The following is an 18,428-nucleotide window of genomic DNA, read 5'->3' as shown; positions in this document are numbered from 1 at the left end:
CAGCCCCACCTTCGGCTGCATGATGGAGTGGGCCCCCACCCAGCAGGTGCCATGGGACTATCAAGCCTGGCCTCCGCAAATAAAAGATGAATTAAGAACAAAACACGGCAAAGTCCTTCCCACTGAGCCGAGCTGTAGGTTGTTGGGGGGTTTTTTTTTTGTTTGTTTTCCTATTTTGCTGCAGACGCCGTGAAGTAAGTTGGAATCTGGGAAACCGAGACATGAAACCCCCACCCAAAGGGTCCAGCTGATACAGTGGAGATAGAGAGACATTATTTTTCTGAGACAGATCTCATCAAGACAGAATAATGACCTCCCCCTCCCTAAATTACCGGGGGGGGGGGGGGGGGGGAGGTTGTCAGCGTATGTAGCAGAAAGGGGCGTGGCCTGCCGGTGAGAGCCATGGGCTGAGAGCCAGGGAAACCAGAGTTCAAATCCCACCTCCCTCACTGCTGTTCCTTGGGACCTCCTTAGGCAAGTGACTTTCTCTCCCATTGGGTCAGGTTTACCCATTTAGGCTGTAAGCTCTACGGGGAAGGGACCTTTTGCACCCAAACCACCCGGAGCATCAGTGGGGGAGGCTGAGCTCTGAAGAAGCTGCTAAATGCTATTCGGTTTCCCCAGCCCTGCGCCAGCCGATGGACGGGTGTGGGACACCGCAGCTAGCAAAGGCTGGAAAAGATTCAAATGTTCAGGGAACAGTGGAAGAGGAGATGATCAGAAAGGGGGGGGGGTAGGGGGGAATATAGTGGAGAAGGGGGGGGGGAAAGAATGAAAGGCGGATTGAGGCAGAGAGCAGGAGAGAGGAAGGTGGAGAAAAGGCGCGGGAGAGAAAGCAGCAGCTTGGATAAAAGGCCTGCATGGGGTGGAGGGGAGGGGAGAGGGAGAAAGGTCTCCTGGAGGAAGGGCAGGTTTGCAGCTGACACCTCAGGACAAACTGGATGCTTGCCTGGGGCGGCAGGGGAGGGAGAGGGTGCGGGAGGCTGACTCCCCAGGTGGGGTTTTGTTGCAGGGATCCTCCCAGAGGCAGGAGGAGCGGGGAGGGACTCTGGGCGGGAGGAGGGGAGAGTTCGGTATAAGTGTCTGAGCTCAGTGGACGGTGGGGTCATTCATTTTCCAACCTGAGCCGAGCGCTTCGGTTACATGAAGGGACGCCTATTTATAAGGGTGAGCCACATCTGATCCGGGGAGGGCTCAGGCAAGGAAGATGCCCAACTTCTCCGGCAGCTGGAGGATGAAGCAGTCCGAGAACTTCGAGGAGCTCCTGAAAGTTTTAGGTGGGTGCAGTCTCCGCCTGGGGAATCCTGCAGGCCCCCCAAAAAACTGGGATGCCCCTCCCCCCGCTCTCTGGGCCTATGGGTGCCCAGCCCTGGGAAGGATGGAGCCGGGTCCTCCTCAGGGAAGGGGGGCGCAGCCTCTTGGCATTGCGGAGGGAGCCACTTGCAGGCTGGCCAGCTCCCCGCAATAAGGGCTGGTAGCCACCCCCCATACATTCAGTGAATCGGGCTCTTTGTTTCCTTTTCGGATTTCACTCTATTGTCTCTGGGTATCTTTTTTTTTTTCGCTTCCTTTAGAGACGTTCTCCGCTTTTTCTATTATGTGATTTAGTCTGAAAGCTGTAGGCAAAAGGGCAGGGACACCCCTGGGGATTGGGGGCAGGAACCCCCGATGCTGCCCTATAAGACCCATCCCCTTGCCTCTTCTTAGAGGAAGATCGATATTGCTTATAAGAGCAGGCTCCCCCAGGCCCCCCCCCCCCCCCCCCCGTCTGCTTTATTTTCCTATAGGGAATGAATTTGCCATCTGAGCTTCCCCACTGGCCAGCGTTTTATTCTAATACCCCCACCCTCCTTATTAAAAATGAATAATCGGTCCTTTGGATCAGAGCTGGGGAAGAAAGATCAGGATGGAGGATGTCAGATCATGTCTGCTACCTGGGTATTGAGGGGGGGAGGGGGCTTTCTCGTTTGTAAAGCCTGAGGTGGGGGAAGGGAAGGGGCTAGCACCGAGAGAAAAGCAATGTTTACAATGCACCGCTCGCCTCATCCCCGCACGCATTGCTTGGTGAAAAATCTGCAGCTTGTGACAATTAGAGTGGAAAACAGACTTCAAAGCCCACTCTGGGCTCTCTGTGGCCAGTGGCAAGAAGCTGAGACCACCAGGGGGCCATGGTCACTTTTGTTGCCTGATCTTCTCCCCCTCACCCTTCGGTGGCTCTGGCTGGAGTCTCAGTCATTCTCCAGTGCCTGAGAGAAGCAATCTAACTCGCACCTCTGTGGCCAAACCAGAGGGTCTCCCCTGAGGGGAGCCCGAATAGCCTCTGGCAGAGCCCCTGAAAGCATCTGAGAGGGTTTGGAAGAGGCACTGAAAGATGGGGGTGGATGTCAGAAAACTCCTCCTACCTTTGGCACTTCCACTGTTGTGGTTTCCAGTGGGTTGGGAAGTGGCTGTGCTGTTCATCAGCAGGAATCTCTGCTGCTGCAGCCCTGATACATCTCCATTAAGGCTCTGGCATTAACAGCTGAAGAGGCACCTCCACGTGCGCTGTCCATAGGAAAAAGCATCCATCCGATTTATATTCTAAAGAAATGCATGACTATAAGAGCTGTATTTGTGGGAGAAGAAAGGAGATCTAGGAATAAAAGCCAACAGTGGAAGGAATCAAATGAGCAAACAGGCAAATTGCTATTTCAAAGTGACGATTTCAGATTTTTATTTTTTGGGGGGGTGTGCCTGGGAGGGGTGAGGGGGTGCTACCATGAGCCTGTTCCTAGAGGGCTTGGGGGCTCAGCCAGAAGAACACCAGACACATATACACTGATAGTCAACACCCCCACACACAGACATATCACATACAGAACAACACACAGGCACAAAACACACACACGGACATATCACATACGGATACAGAACAACACACAGGCACAAAACACACACACGGACGTATCACATACAGATACAGAACAACACACAGGCACAAAACACACACACGGATGTATCACATACAGATACAGAACAACACACAGGCACAAAACACACACACGGACGTATCACATACAGATACAGAACAACACACAGGCACAAAACACACACACGGACGTATCACATACAGATACAGAACAACACACAGGCACAAAATACACACACGGACGTATCACATACAGATACAGAACAACACACAGGCACAAAATACACACACGGACGTATCACATACAGATACAGAACAACACACAGGCACAAAATACACACACGGACGTATCACATACAGATACAGAACAACACACAGGCACAAAATACACACACAGACGTATCACATACAGATCAGAACAACACACAGGCACAAAATACACACACAGACGTATCACATACAGATACCGAACAACACACAGGCACAAAACACACACACAGACGTATCACATACAGATACAGAACAACACACAGGCACAAAACCCTCACACACACAACGTAAGACACACAAATAACACAACACACAAAACAGCACACAGGCATAGCCAAGCTCTTTTCTCTTTCACCATACAAGCTTCCTGTATTGCCTTTCCTTGTGCGTGTTGGTATGGACTGGTACCATCACATATCAAAGCTGAGCAGGTAGGATCGGATCTTTACTGAACAGGGCTGGGATATCCCAAAATGCATCAAGACAGCTTGGGGGGGGGGGGAAGGGAGGTGGAAAGATAAGACTATTAAAATGTATTACCAAATTCCCTGGCAGCCTTGCCATGCTCAAAAGTCACATTGTTGTTAGGTCCCCTGCCTGAAGAGCTTACAGTCCAGTACTTGAAGGTGAATTTTGAAATATTTTTGCTTGCAAAAATTAGCATATTCGCATTAGCAGCCTCTACTTGCATATCCCTTATTTTATAAAAGTTGCAACTACGCATATACTTTCACTTTCGTGTACACATATATGCGCGTAAGAAAAGGGTGCTGTAGTGTGGGATCAGCACTGATGTGTGTAAGCTGCTATGTGTACACCGCTAATTATCTGGCGTGATATTAAACGTGTTTATTATGTGCTACTGCCTGGGGTGGGGGAGGTCTGGCTGGACTGGGGGGGGGGGGGGACTTCAGGCTGAAGAACCAGGCCTGGGGAAGCACTGGGCGCACTGCTGGACTAATGGGTAAACTGGTTAATTTCCTCAGCGTGTCTAAAAATTGGGCTGACTTGTAAATCAGGATGTACGTGAGTAAGCCCTCGTCTCTGTTCCCCCGTGAAATGTACACACCGTATATGTATTTAAAATGGGTGGGTAGCGGACACGCGTTCAGTCCATCGCTACACGTGGTTTCAATGCATCGCGTGCATTCGCGCATAAGCTCACGCGCGTATTTTGCGGGGTAAAGAGCCGCGTAAACTATGCACAGCCATACGCACGCGTATATGCTGCCGCGCACAGTTTGTTTGAAAGCTCTCCTCCCCGTGACTTGACCTCGGGCTCTGCAAAGAACCATCACGGTCAGCTTCCCAAGCTTTCTTCTGTATCTCCTCGCAACAAGGTGGCCCGCGGCTACAAAACAGGAGGGGAGAGAGTAATCCCCCCCCCACCCCCCGTGCTTATATATATAGAAACATAGAAATGACGGCAGAAGAAGACCAAACGGCCCATCCAGTCTGCCCAGCAAGCCTCACACATTTTCTCTCTCATACTTATCTGTTTCTCTTAGCTCTTGGTTCTATTTCCCTTCCACCCCCACCATTAATGTAGAGAGCAGTGATGGAGCTGCATCCAAGTGAAGATGGGAAGATTGGGAAGAGCACGCACCTTCCTCTTCCTCTGTTCCAGGGATGGGTCCTACAAAGATTGTTAGGGAAAATTTAGCGTGTATAGTTAATAAGGAAACTGGGACGAGACAGCTGAAAATGAAATGGAAAGTCCAGCGCCAAAATGTTGCCAGGGGGGCATCCCCCGGGCGTTTTAAAATGGACAGTTCTGGCATTCACTGGCCTGTGGGGCAGAGGCTGGGCATCCCGACGTGGGATCAGCCAGAAGCCTAGGAACCTTCCAAGAAGGAAGAATTAAATTTAACTTGGCAGCGCTCAGGCATGCAGCGGCTCTAGTTGCGGGGCTGGGGGAAGCTGAGATCCACTCGCTGGCAAGCTGGACCAGAGAATTTTAAAACTGGGGATACAGGCACTGGCCTCCTCGAAAGGCATGGTGGGGTACGGGGAAGGAATCCGGGGACGCTGGGAGCTTTCATTTCAAATTATCCCTTGGAAATCCATTCCAGCTGTTACTATAGCTGCTTCCTAGAGAGGCACACGTGCTGGAGTATAGTGTGACTGATATAATAAGAGGCTTGGACATGTGCAGGAAATCTGGAACCCTCTGGATCGTTCTGGAACCCTCTGGATCGTTCTGCATCCCAGGCGCTGTAATTGCAGCTTGTTTTTTTTTTGCTGTATCATTAGATGAACTCCCTTGTACAATAGGGTGGTGGTATCTTCCCAGATGAGTTAGTTATATTCACTGAATGTGTCAACGCATTCTTGTGAATTCAGTGAGAAAAGCTATAGGAACGCACACGAAAAAAAAAAAAAAATCACCTCTCTGTAAATGCTAAACCAGACAACGTTAGGAGGCTGTTAACAGTTTAAAAATAATCTGTTCTTCTTTATATTTGATATGGGAAAATCAGGGGAAATTTACAACATCCAGGAGGCCTATTGGGAATTCAGCGGCATCCCAAGATGCTTAGGAGGAATGCCCCAGAGGTACAGATAAGAGCCTTCATTTTTTATGAAAGCATCCTTTTCTCCTTTTGGGGATGAAGGGCACTGTGTTTGAGCAGGGCACGCCCCTCGTCAGAGCAGTTTGCATTTCAGAATGTGGGGGAGGAGGGCCTGCACCTGATGTTGATCAGCACAGTAGCACCCTCTCCCCCGCGGGCTCCTTTAGATTCATAACGGTGGGAGCAGCTCAATGGAGGCACCTTTCAGAAAACTTCTGAACATGGATATCTTATGCTATTACCCATTCCCCACCCCACCAGGTTACTTAAAAAGGAGGTTTTTAAGTGAGGGGTGGATATTTGTCCCTGTCCTTCCCTCTGAAATAAATCAGGAAGCAGGCAGTCATGGAAGGAAGAGTGATGCGGGCAGCATGGGTAAGAAAGGGGGAAAGTAAACTCTTTGTGAGGAGGAGACGCACACAGTTTGCTTTCTTTTCCACTTAATAAAAGTAGTGCACTGGCACTTTTCCAGCTGTGAAAGTCGCCCTGCTGGTTCCGCCTCCCTGGCAGTGCTTGGAACAGGTGCTTCGCCTGTCCCCAGGCACTGGAATTAGATTTCACAAAAAAAAAACCCCAGGATTCCTCAGCCGGTGAAATAGCTTTATCGGGGCTGCGATCTTGGCATGGCCGAGCTCGGCCTGCGCCAGCCAGCTCCGCAGTCCCAGGGCGACTACAATTTCATAGGCACAGCATACCTCTCGGGCGAAACCGCTCGCGGTGGGGGCAGCCTGCCTGCCTGCCTGCCTGCAAAAACCCTCCTTCCCGGAAATGAGCCCCGAGGAGCTGGGGACCCATGACTCTTACTGCACGAGAGGTTGGATGCACGTTTTACCAGGCCAGAGGGCACCTGGTACGGTTTTGACAGCGACTATTAGGGGACAGGCCACAAGCTATGCGGATCCTCTCCCTCCACCACCCCCATCAAGGCATCAAAATACCTTTACCCTGCCCTGACCCCCCCCCCCCCCCCCCCTTAACAACTTGGCAGTGGAATAGGAACGGCAGCAGAGTGGCAGGTTCTAATGTTGGGCCAACACCATCGGGAGCAGAACGCGGGACGGGAAAAAAAAAATCATGACCGCCTGGGCTCCAGCTCCCAGCTCCACCCCCTTGTCCCACCCCCCCACCCCCAGTCTCCTGGGGCAAGTGGCTGTACCCCCAGCTGTGACCGGATAATAATGATGCTGCTCCCACTCCTCTCTGGAAACCGTCAGGCAGCAGGCGAGCACCGTCGTAAAGACCATCCATCCCCCCCCCGAGGTGGCGGCCTGGCGTGCCGACCCACAGTGCATCTTAACTGTAATGAATATTTAGGGAAGATAAAGTTGCAGATGGGATACATGATACGCAAATCACAATGCAGAGCTCTCGTGTATGCCATTCTCTGTCTTGTGCTATTGATAAAATGGACATGCCACGCCTTGCTAGTCCCACTGCTCATTAAAGCAGCACAGTGCAAGATAATGACCTCGCCCCTGTTCCCTATACCCCTTATGTAGCCTCCAGGCAGCGCAGGCACTAATGCAGCCACTCTTGAGGTGGTTGTAAGTATTAACGGGGAAAGAAAAGTCACATTACAGAACTCTCTTAGGGTTGCAGCTGGGTAGCTGCTCCGTGACCCGCTCTGTTCCATTTCTTGGTTAAACCCTTTTCTTAATGCATTTAGCAACTGATCGTTGGGAAACCGGAGATGAGTCTTGGCCAGTCTCATCTTCTAGTTTCATGATGGACATTGCCAGTAGTATCCTTCTGTTTCATGATGGATATATCCGGACAGTATCATCCTATAGTCTCATGCTGGATATTATTGGACAATGCCATTGTATTTGAATGGGCGTCACTGGATAGTCCCAACCTATGGTGTCATGATGGACATGACTGGACAGTACCAGTGCATTTTTAGATGGCACCATCTTATTGTCTCATGATGTCTTCTCCTAAAAGAATCCTTCTGCATTCTAGGAACCTTTCCAGACCTGGAGTAAAAGCAAGACGGTTTCCTAGCCGAATGAAGAGCAGCTAAGCTAAATGAACTCTGTAATTGCTTGCAAGTCATTTAATTTATCAATGACCAATCTGGTAGAGAAGCTGGGGGGAGAAATAAGAGATTTATCCATATGATGTCCCTGAAGATTTTTAAATGAAGGGGGAGGCAAAATACAATTTATTGGCCCAGGCCTGCCGAATTGTTAAGGTTGGCACTGGCGAGAGTGGGATTGTGTCTGATGGGAGCAAAGCTTAGCTGCACTCTTTGTGTGTGTGTGTGTGTGTGGGGGGGGGGGGGGGTAATACTAGCAAACATGAACCAGCAGGGGTTTCGTATTTCTGTTCGGCAGGCTCAGACTGGCATGCCGGTTTTGCTGATCATGGGATGTGGAATCCTCTAGCTCGACTCCTTATCTGAACTAGGTTTTACCTGACGATGCTGGGTTAACAGGGATCGGTTAAACTGGCCCTGATTACCTCCCCCACCCCCCCTTTCATCTATGGCCTGGTCATTCCCTGCCTGCCTTGCAGTGGGGTCAATAAGACTGGAGGAGTCAGCCAAGTATAAACAGAATATTCTAGGCAGAATGGTCAGAGTGGCCACCAAAGGGAACTGGTGGCTCCGCGCTCAGGCCGATGCAGAAAGGTGCGTTCAGCCGAACGCACGGGTCTGCCTGGCCCTTGAATGCTCATTTTGTGAGCGTAAACCTTACTGCCGATGCGGCAAGGAGTTTTTACGCTCACAAAATGAGCGCTCAGGAACGTTTGGTCAGGTCGGCGCCCTCGCATGGAAATCCCATGCTAACGAGGGCATTAAGCATTCCCTTCTAATGCAGAGCGGTGTGCTGGCTGAACTCACAGTGACGCTGGAGACTTTACGCCTCAGAGGTAGAGTAAACTTTCCAGCACTGCTATCTGGCGATGGACAGGCAAAAAAAAAAAAAGTTTTTTCCTGAGGCTGGCCAGATAGCCAGATAAGTCCGTGGTTAGCCACCTATCCGGATAAGTCAGTACTTAAGTGGCTCCATTGCCTCAGGTGCAAACTTAGACTGTGAGCCCAGTGGGGACAGAGAAATGCTTACAGCGCCTGCATGCAATCCGCTTTGAAGTGGCCGGAAAGTGCAATATAAATCCATTGTTCATTTGTAGATCCTGATCCATGCATCCCCCTCTCTCCCCTGGGATCTGGGTTCTAAAGCAGCAGCCATTCCATGCACACGCATGTGCACCGCCCCCCCCCCCCCCCCCCCGATACCAGCACAGGTATTTCTGTGAGGAGTCCTGCATGCCTTCAGGCAGGTCACGCACCTCACATCAGCGGGGAGATGTCCTTCCCAGGCAGCAGGTGCGCCAGAGGGGTCACAGTACCTTTATTACTCAGGAATTTGGGAGTCGGCCATTATGACTGTGCCTTTTTGTACAGAGATTTGTGGAACAGCCCGGGGCCATGCTTCAGGTCTGAGTCAAACCCTGGGAATTTCTTTTTCATCAGCGTTGTAGGATTCAGCTTCCTTCATCCTGCCACAAAGGAGCATGGGAACTTCCTTGCCCCCAGAGTTCAAAAAGGAGTTCCCTAACAGGTTAGCTCAGTTAATGCCGTAGGAATGAAATGATGTAGCGACCCTCTCAGCCCAGAGCGTAGCAGGGATTCCGGGCCTGGCTTCTGAATGGAACCACAAGTCCCAGAATACTTTGCAACGGGAGGATAATAAATCCAGGCCTGGGCGGGTAACCTCCCCCGCATCCACAAATCTCCGCTTTTACATTTCGTGAAACCAAGAGACCAGGATCTCTGTCCGTGCTGACGTAGAAAAGGCACCACGCTGCGCCGACAACACTGAAAAAAGGGCTAATTTAGCTGGGGGGGGGGGGGGTTAATGTTTTTTTTAAATAAATGGTCCTTGCAGGCTTCCTATTCCCTTTTTTTTTTTCCTGAAGAAAAGGGACCCCCGTGGCGGTGACAACCGCCCATCACACTTTAACGCCGCCGAAGCGCCGCGCTTCAGTTCCGCGCATTCCGCGCGCACGGCCGGCCCGAACGCGGGCTTTTCACTCGGTGCGATGTCGGGCGAGGCCCCAGGGAGTCCACGCTAACGGGAGGGAGTCTCTGTATTGTCCCCTCCAGGAGTGAACGTGATGCTGCGGAAGATCGCCGTGGCTGCCGCCTCCAAGCCGGCTGTGGAGATTAAACAGGATGGGGAGAGCTTCTACATCAAGACATCCACGACGGTCCGGACCACGGAGATCAACTTTAAAATTGGCGAAGAGTTTGAGGAGCAGACGGTGGACGGAAGGCCTTGTAAGGTAGGAGACTGTCCCACCTGCAAAGAAAAAAACAAAACCCCATACAAATAAACTGGGCTTCATAAAAACAGGCCTCATGAAATATGGACAACACATTCCCCCCATCCCCCCCCCCCCCAAAAAAAAAAAGGTTCAAAGAGCCCACGGGTCCATTTTCCTTTGTGCAGTTTATAAATAACTGCTCTAGGATTTCATTTTTTAGTTGTTCCTCAAAAGCACACCGAGAGACTTTTGCCCAGTTCTTAAACTTAGCCTCATCACTTGGGGGCGAGAGGGTAAGATCTCGCCTCCCCAGTGTTTAGGCATGTTTCCCCCACCCCCCCCCAAGCTGAACGTCTCTTACTTGCATGGTGCGTCTGTTTGGATAGGTTGGAGGGCGCTCTCTCTCCATGCACGGATGCCGCCCGAGCGTTTGCAGGCGAGTGGGATCTGGGCCAGATCCACGCACGGGAAGCTATTCTGGGGAGAAGGGCACCCCGAGAGCTCCGAAATGGGCCCCCTTTATCTCATGCTAGACCCGGGCACCTTCTCCCATTTGCTGCAGAAAACGTTTGCTTGCTTGGAATTCAGAGCTGGCTAAGTCTCCGAGGTCCCTGAGAAGACTCTGCGCCCCTGGCTGCGGAAATTTTGCAAAATCGCAGAAACAAAAAAAACAAAAAAAAAGTGATGCAGTTATGGTGGGAACACACCCCCCCCCCCCCTCGAGGGAAGTCTGCATGGCTGATAGCTCTGGTTTTCAAACCGGGAGGGGGGATTTGTGACCCTAATACTGGGTCGTGGCATGCCAGGGGCTGGGTTGCAGCCCCGTTCCTGGCGGAAATGCAGCTTCTGCCGCCGTCTCTCGGTAAGAGTGAGCTGCGCGGCGCCGTCTGCACCCTCGGTGCCGTTTCACGAGGAGGGCTGAGAAGCGCAAGAGGTGGCGGCCCTGCACAGCGCCAACTGCCCGGAGACAGTGAGTGAAGGCGAGGCTGGAAGGTGGTGATGATGAGAGGTGGGGGGGGGTTGTGAATGTGAGCAGCGGGTGCTGGTGAAATTGAACGTAGTAACACTAAATGACCGCAAATAAAAATTCAGAAAGCTCCATCCAGTCTGCCCAGCAAGGTGTTTTAGGGTTGCAACTGCCGCTCCATACAGGACAACTGTTGTTTGCTATAAAGTAGTCTGGCGGTCGTGTTAGTCCACTTGAATGCATAGAAATAATGGTTAACAAATAAAAACAAACAAAATATTTTAAAAAAACTAAAAAAAAAAAAACGATATAAAAATAAAATACAAAAAAAGGTGATTTTTTTTTTTTTTTGCTAACCTTTATTTCTCCTTTGCCAGAAAGTAGCCACTCAAACGGCAGCCCACCCTCTCCCCCCTCTCCATTTCTTCATCCACATCTTGATGTGTCGGGGGTCGCTCTTTCCCGGATGCCTCTTTGGTATCTCCCAAGGTGCCATTGTAGTCAACGAGATTCCCCTCCCCACCACCCCAGTCTCTTCCAAGAAGGTCTCACCACCTCAGCCACACTCCCCCCCCCCCCCCAATCCTGCCTCGACACCCCCCCCACCGGTTGTTTGATGCCATGGAAGTGGATGAGTTAAGTGCCGGCATGATGGGGAGACGTCTGCCTCCAGAAATGATGGATGAGCCAAGTTCTCCGCAACCCGTTTGTTATTTAAATGTGCCTCAGTTATTTATATTGCCCTTGCTGGCTTTTCAATTTTTTATTTTTTTTTCCCCCCCTGTTTGGGATCCCTTTTCCTTTTAGAGTTTAGCCAGATGGGAGAGTGAGAACAAGATGGTGTGCGAGCAGAGGCTGCTGAAAGGAGAGGGCCCCAAGACCTCCTGGAGCCGGGAGATGACCAACGATGGAGAGCTGATTCTGGTGAGGAGGAGGAGGAGGCAGCCGGGCTGCTCTTGTACAATAAACGCCTGCTTGATTTATTGGAATCTTAATTTGTATTGACTTTTTTTTTTTTCTCAACAGTTGAATGCATGGAACATTGAATTCCTGCGTCACATAAAGCACACTCTGTGATACCAAATCGTTATCCGCAATGCAAACAGGGCATGCACTGTCGGGGTAGGGCGGCCATACCCTGCACAAAGCATAAAATGCACCACGGAACTGCAGTGTCCGATAAGCGAGTGAAGCTGGTACCAGCGTATAAAAGAAGAATATTTCCCCAAGACCACTCCCAACCACTCCTAGCCCCTTTCCTCCCCCGCCCTTCAGTACACTCTAACAGCCATCCATTTACCCCTAGAGACATATCAAAATAAACTATACACGTTCCCATACATCTTAAGATTGGGATCCCCAACGTACGCCCGGAATTCAAATGCCCCCCCTAGCTTTGCTCAATTAACACCCGCTTTCAATCAAGCTCTCTCCAACCTCTCCAAACCATTCATCAAACGAGGGAAGGGGGGAACCCTGGCCCTTTGCAGTTAGCAAGAATCACTTTACGAGAACGATGACGGCAGATAAAAACCACATGGCACATTTTGTCTGCCCATCCACACACAACTACTCAGATCTATAATCCCTAACCATTCCCTTAGAGGTCCCCTGTGCTTGTCCCTTGCTTTCTGGAATTCAGACACTGTTTTTGTCTCCACCACCTCCACCCATCCACCCCCCCTCTCTGTAAATAAATATTTCCTAAGATTACTCCTGAGTCTACCCTGACTCCCCCTCACCCCATGAACCCTTATTCCAGTCTCCTTACTGTTGAAAGATACTCACCTCCTGTGCGGCGATACCTAGGAGGTATTTAAATGGGTATTGGTTATTTACTCTCTCAGATAATACAAGGACCAGAGGGCACTCCATGAAGTTAGCAAGTAGCTCATTTAAAACAAATCCAAGAAAATTCTTTTTCACTCAGCGCATAGTTAAGATCTGGAATTCATTGCCAGAGGATGAGGTTACGGCAGTTAGTGTAATTGGGTCTGGATAAGTTCCTAGAGGATACATCCATAAACTGCTTTACGGCAATTAATAAGCAATAGTAGCTTGTGATCTGTCTAATGATTGGGTACTTGCCAGGTACTTGTGACCTGGATTGGCCACTGTTGGAAACGGGATCCTGGGCTTGATGGACCCTCGGTCTGACTCAGTATGACATCTCTCATATCTAACACTTGATCAGCATTTCCGAGTCACCCGCCTTCATAGATGGAGGGAGGTATATAAATAAAGCATGCGTTCTTTTTTAACCCTGGCGGTGCATGCTAGATATGAGGTGATGCGGCAGCGGCTCAGCTTGTATCCTGGTTCGGACAGATGGTCGTCTTCCCGGCATGCACTTTCTTTTTTTTTTGTCTGGGCTTCTCAGCTGGTTTAAATTGAAACCTGGATTTCTTTTGTTTATTTTTGCCAAAGTGCTATCAGTTTTGTCAAAGTTTTTTGTTTTTTTTTTTTGCGTGCAGTTAACGTTTGTAATGCAAGTCAGGTGCCCTGCTAACATCTGAAACCTCTCAGAGGGGAAATCTATTGAATTCCAGAAACTGCAGCACCCTCTGCTTTAGCAGTGATTCTATTAATTTACTCGCCGGCGGCCTGCAATTGCCAGCCCCCTCCGTGCTTCCAGCTCTCTGAAGAGGAAGCTCATCCACCTGCCTCCAGTCCTCCGGAACTGCTCTCGGTGCCCTTGGATGATTCCCATGCAGCCCCGCAGCCCTTATCTACTTTTCAATTTGAAAGCTCCTCGGGAACCCAAATCTTGAGAAAACTGATTGAGGTGGTACCTCGCTTACACGAAGCCCTTTTTCAGAAACACTGGTTAAGCATTTGCACTTCCTCCTGTCACCAAATATCTGAAAAAAAAAAAAAAACCCCACGCAAAAAAAAAGTCACGTCCCCCTCCCCCATTTTACTGTATTTGCTATTTTTTTTCTATTTCTGCCATCGCTCTTCTGACTTTTTTCCCAGCTTCTCTGTTTTTCCAGATGTTGTCGCCTGCCTTTCACTTTCGGCAGTCTCTTGTAGTTTATCCCTTACATTTTCAGACACTTCTTTAGAAAACTACAGCGGACTTTTTTTTTTTTCCCTTTTAGCTTTACCATTTGTCACGAATCCCAAAACATAGAAATGACAGCAGAAAAGGACCAAATGGTCCATCCAGTCTGCCCAGCAAGCCGTGCCGTGCCGTACAAGTCACCCCCATACTTATCAGTTTCCCAGACTGGAAAAATCAGGACCCTCGTTGGTTGCTGTCTGAATCCAGTTCCCCTTTTCCCTCTGCCATTGAAGCAAAGAGCAATGATGGAGTTGCATCAACAGCATCAAGGCTTATTGGTTAAGGGTAGTAACCATCGCACCAGCAAGTAACCTCCAGTTACCCCCATGCACTTTTTTCTTCATTTCCATCCTCTAGCCTTTTCGTCTTCATCACTTCCTCCGGAAGGGCATTCCAGACATTCGCCACCTTCTCCATGAAGAAATAGTTCCTGATGTCCTCCCTGGAGTTTCATTTTGAGACCCCCTACTTCTCTTGGAGCGACTGGACCACATGACTGGAGCCATAGGCCAATCCGCCCCTGTCAGGTGGTCTGCCGCTGGCCCTTTAAATTGGCTGAAGTCGGTGTGTGCGCGCCCCAAGAGGAGTGGGGCCCAGCGGTGTCGGCGGCGACCTTGCTGCACCCGATAAGAGCGGCATCCTGCCGTGGCTCCCCGCCGCATTTAGGACGGGCAACCCAGCTTCGGAGACGGGTAGTGGGGGGGGGGGGGGGTGGTATCCGGCCATCCCGGTATGCACAGCAACTCGCAGGAGGAGCCTGCGATCCACCAAATGCAACAGAAACACAAAAGATGTTGACCCACTCGGTTTGCCCATTTGTGCCTGTTGCTCTGCCGTCACAAGTCTTCTCCATTCGTGGGCTTCTCCTTCCCTCTGCCACTGAAGATGCTTTGTCTCTCTCACGTGCATTGCTTGAATTCTGCCACTGTTATGGCTCCTTTAATCTCCGCTGGAAGGCTGTTCCATACGTCCACCACTTTCTCAGTACCTTCCTTCCAAGCGTCCCTCCCTTCATCTTGAGCTTTTCGTTCCATGGAAGATTCTTTCTTCTGGGACTTAATTGAAGCCTTCCAGAGACCGTTTGAATGTTTGCATCGTATCTCCCTCTTCTTTCTTCCAGGGAGTCTATCTCTCTTGGTTTTAATATAAATTACTTCATTAGTTGAAGGGGGTGTGTGTGTGTGTGTGTCTATGCCTATGTACATCAACCGATCTACGCTTTACCAATAACTGTGTCTGTTCTTCCGCAGTACCTGTGATGCATCACACCAGACGCTCTTGTCCATCCCCTCTCTCTTGTCTCTTTTCAGACCATGACGGCGGATGACGTGGTGTGCACAAGGATTTATATCCGGGACTAGCACGGCAAAGTCTTCCCTGCAGGATGAGCGGCGATGCCCCGCACCCATCCAGTCCTGCAAACTCCCTGGCTAGCCGGAAGCGGAGAGTACCCTGTTTACAGCACATGGAAAGGACCAGCACCTCCCCACCCCCCCTGACTTTCCACCAGCCTTCCTCCTCCATCCAAACCCTAACCAGACTCTCTCGGCCGTTTTAATTTTATTTTCGCCTCACAGAAAGCTGCAGGGGGCCGTCTTATATGATTCCAGAACGTTTTACCCTCCAGAGCCAGCCAGTGATGATGGAGGGGTGGCCCAAGTATGTCTTCGGGGAAAGCCGGCCTCTGATCCTCGGTGGAGAGAGGTTCCTGTCCCAAAGCCTATAACACGCCTCTATTTTTCTTGGTAAAGATGACCACGATCAAACCTCCCCTGCTATTTTTTAAACTATGCACCGAAGATGCCTCTGGAAGATGCCAAACGGTTCATTTTACGGAACAGGTGATCTCTTAAGGGGTTAACAACCTCCCTGCCAGTAGAGGGTGCTGCTCTAGTCCGGGTCTGCCGCCTCCATCCCACCACCTCCATTCGTGCAGAGAGCTGCGGATCCTGAATTTTCTGAGCGGAAATCAGAACTGCAAGTCCCTGCAGGCAAAAGGGGGTGAAATGGGGGCTAGTTGGCGCTGCTAGCAGGGGTGGATTGGCCTATCGGGGGATCAAGCATCCCCCGGTGGGCCGGTCACTCCAGTCACGTGGTCTGCCGTGCGCGGCCGTGACGGAGCTGCGCTCGGCAGACCACGTGATGTGTCCCGGGCCGGCCTGGGCGGCAGATCCCCGGGCCGGTCGTCATCGGGAATCCACCGCTGGCTGCTAGTTTGAATCCAAACAAGCCACCGTAGTCATCTTTAGTGAGGAAAGACCCCCTCTCTTGCTCATGACAGCAGGCTAATCTCTGCTGGCAGAAGAAGGCCAGGGCACCGCTGAAGAGGGCCACCGTTGCCCCTGTTTGGCTGTTGTTAAACAGAGGTCTTCGGTTAGAAGGAGGCGGTCCATGGTGGCCGCTCAAGAGCTGAGCCCAGGGAGACAAAGTTGGGGCATATGAGGGAGGGGGGGTGGGAGCAAACATACAGCAGGTCCAGCTCCCATTTGCGTCTGCAAAACTGTGCAGTGGTGCAGCAGTCTCTGCAGCTTCCCCCATCCCCCCTCCTAGACTTCGGTAGCCAACACACATTGGGGGGGGGGGGGGGCATGGTAAAGGCTGTGATGACTTGAGCTAGGAGGGAAGAGGCGCCGAGGTGGGGTGGGGGCCAAAAGCTGCCCACGTTGCACGTTATGGCAGAGTATCCCATGAGCCCCTTCAGGCTGTTGTGGTTGAGTGCCAGGTCTTGCCCGACCCCCGTCTGTAGTTTGCCTTTCCTTATCCTAAGACCCTCTCGACCCCGCCTCCTCCCCATGCCCCCTGCAGCACGTTTGCTTGCTCTCGACATTTTTTCAGGTTCGCTTGGCCGTGGCTGGTAATGTACAATATATCCCATTGTCTTCCTTTTTTTTTTTATACCTCGTTTTCCCCTCCTTAGCAGATACATTTTCAAGTATTTATTTGTTAATATTTTTATGGAAAAAAAAAAAAAGTAAAAGACGATCCCCTCACCGGGCTTTGTGGTAGTTAGAAGGCAATAGTGCGTAGAAAATACACTTGCTCCTATAATAAACGTCTTGAAACCCGTCCATGTGTCGCCTGCTTTATATTTACAGCTGCATCTTCAGGTAGCGTCACAGGTACCAGGTGCCTGCTTCCTTGGGCGTTCGGCTCAATAGGAACTGGGATATTTTCCTATATTTTGTATCTTCCACATTGATGGTCCTCACTTGGGGTGGGAAGGGGGGGGGGGGGGGGTCACACACCAGGGATTCTTTTGGAACGCTGCAATCAGGGGGGGGCCTCCGTCAGGCCACCAGGAGGGTGTCATCGTCACGCAATGACCATGACTGAGGCCTGCCAGGGCCTGTCAGCAGCTTCCCAAGCCTCCAGGGGCTGGTGGGAGTGTGTGTGTGTGTGTGCGCGTGTGTGCGATTTCCAATAAACCTCGTATCATTGGGACTGGCCCATCCAGTCTTGCTTTTATCCACACAACCCTTCCCCCACATTGTAGCTCCAGTTTCAATAAGAAGAGTGGTCCATAGGTGCAATGGGACAGGGGTGAAACCAGGAGCGGTTCGGCCGCGTGTAGATAAAGTGGAGCTAAGCTGCTGATCCTAGTGGGAGCAAGCACTGTGCATCAGCTAGAGCTGAACTAGAGAGGCCAGCTGGCTCCACGTGATAAGGAACAGGCTGATCCAGCCCATTGCATGCAGGGACCTGTTATTCTGACCTTTCCCAAGAATAAACCATGGCTGGGTCAGCCTGGCAACCCTAAGATGAAGCAAAGGAACGCTTAAGAAAATAAGAAATTGCCATGCTGGGTCAGACCAAGGGTCCATCAAGCCCAGCATCCTGTTTCCAACAGTGGCCAATCCAGGTCATAAGTACCTGGCAATTACCCACACACTAAGTAGACCCCCATGCTACTGATGCCAGTAACAGCAGTGGCTACTCCCTAAGTCAATTTGATTAATAGCCGTTAATGGACTTCTCCTCCATGAACTTATCCAAACCTTTTTTAAACACAGCTACACTAACTGCACTAACCACATCCTCTGGCAACAAATTCCAGAGCTTAACTGTGCATTGAATGAAAAACATTTTTCTCAGATTAGTTTTAAATGTGCTACTTGCTAACTTTATGGAGTGCCCCCTAGTCCTTCTATTATCTGAAAGAGTAAATAACTGATTCACATTTACATATTCTAGACCTCTCATGATTTTAAACACCTCTATCATATCCCCCCTCAGTTGTCTCTTCTCCAAGCTGAACAGCCCTATCCTCTTTAGCCTTTCCTCATAGGGGAGCTGTTCCAACCCCTTTATCATTTTGTCGCCCTTCTCTGTACCTTCTCCATCGCAACTATATCTTTTTTGAGATGCGGCGACCAG

General features: G+C 50.6%; 1 protein-coding gene across 1 annotated transcript; it reads left to right on the top strand.

The window, feature by feature from the left end:
• Positions 1 to 1,097: 1,097 nt before the first annotated feature.
• On the top strand, positions 1,098 to 17,025 carry CRABP2 (cellular retinoic acid binding protein 2). Its single transcript, XM_029581247.1, has 4 exons — positions 1,098 to 1,277; positions 9,863 to 10,041; positions 11,798 to 11,914; positions 15,365 to 17,025. The coding sequence occupies exons 1-4, from the start codon at positions 1,208 to 1,210 to the stop codon at positions 15,413 to 15,415; spliced, it is 417 nt and encodes a 138-aa protein (XP_029437107.1). The 5' UTR covers positions 1,098 to 1,207; the 3' UTR covers positions 15,416 to 17,025.
• Positions 17,026 to 18,428: the final 1,403 nt, after the last annotated feature.

This window comes from Rhinatrema bivittatum, chromosome 16 (genome assembly GCF_901001135.1).
Source record: "Rhinatrema bivittatum chromosome 16, aRhiBiv1.1, whole genome shotgun sequence".
Classification (NCBI taxonomy): Eukaryota; Metazoa; Chordata; class Amphibia; order Gymnophiona; family Rhinatrematidae; genus Rhinatrema; species Rhinatrema bivittatum.
The sequence above is the reverse complement of the archived record's forward strand: the minus strand, read 5'-3'. Positions and strand labels throughout refer to the sequence as shown.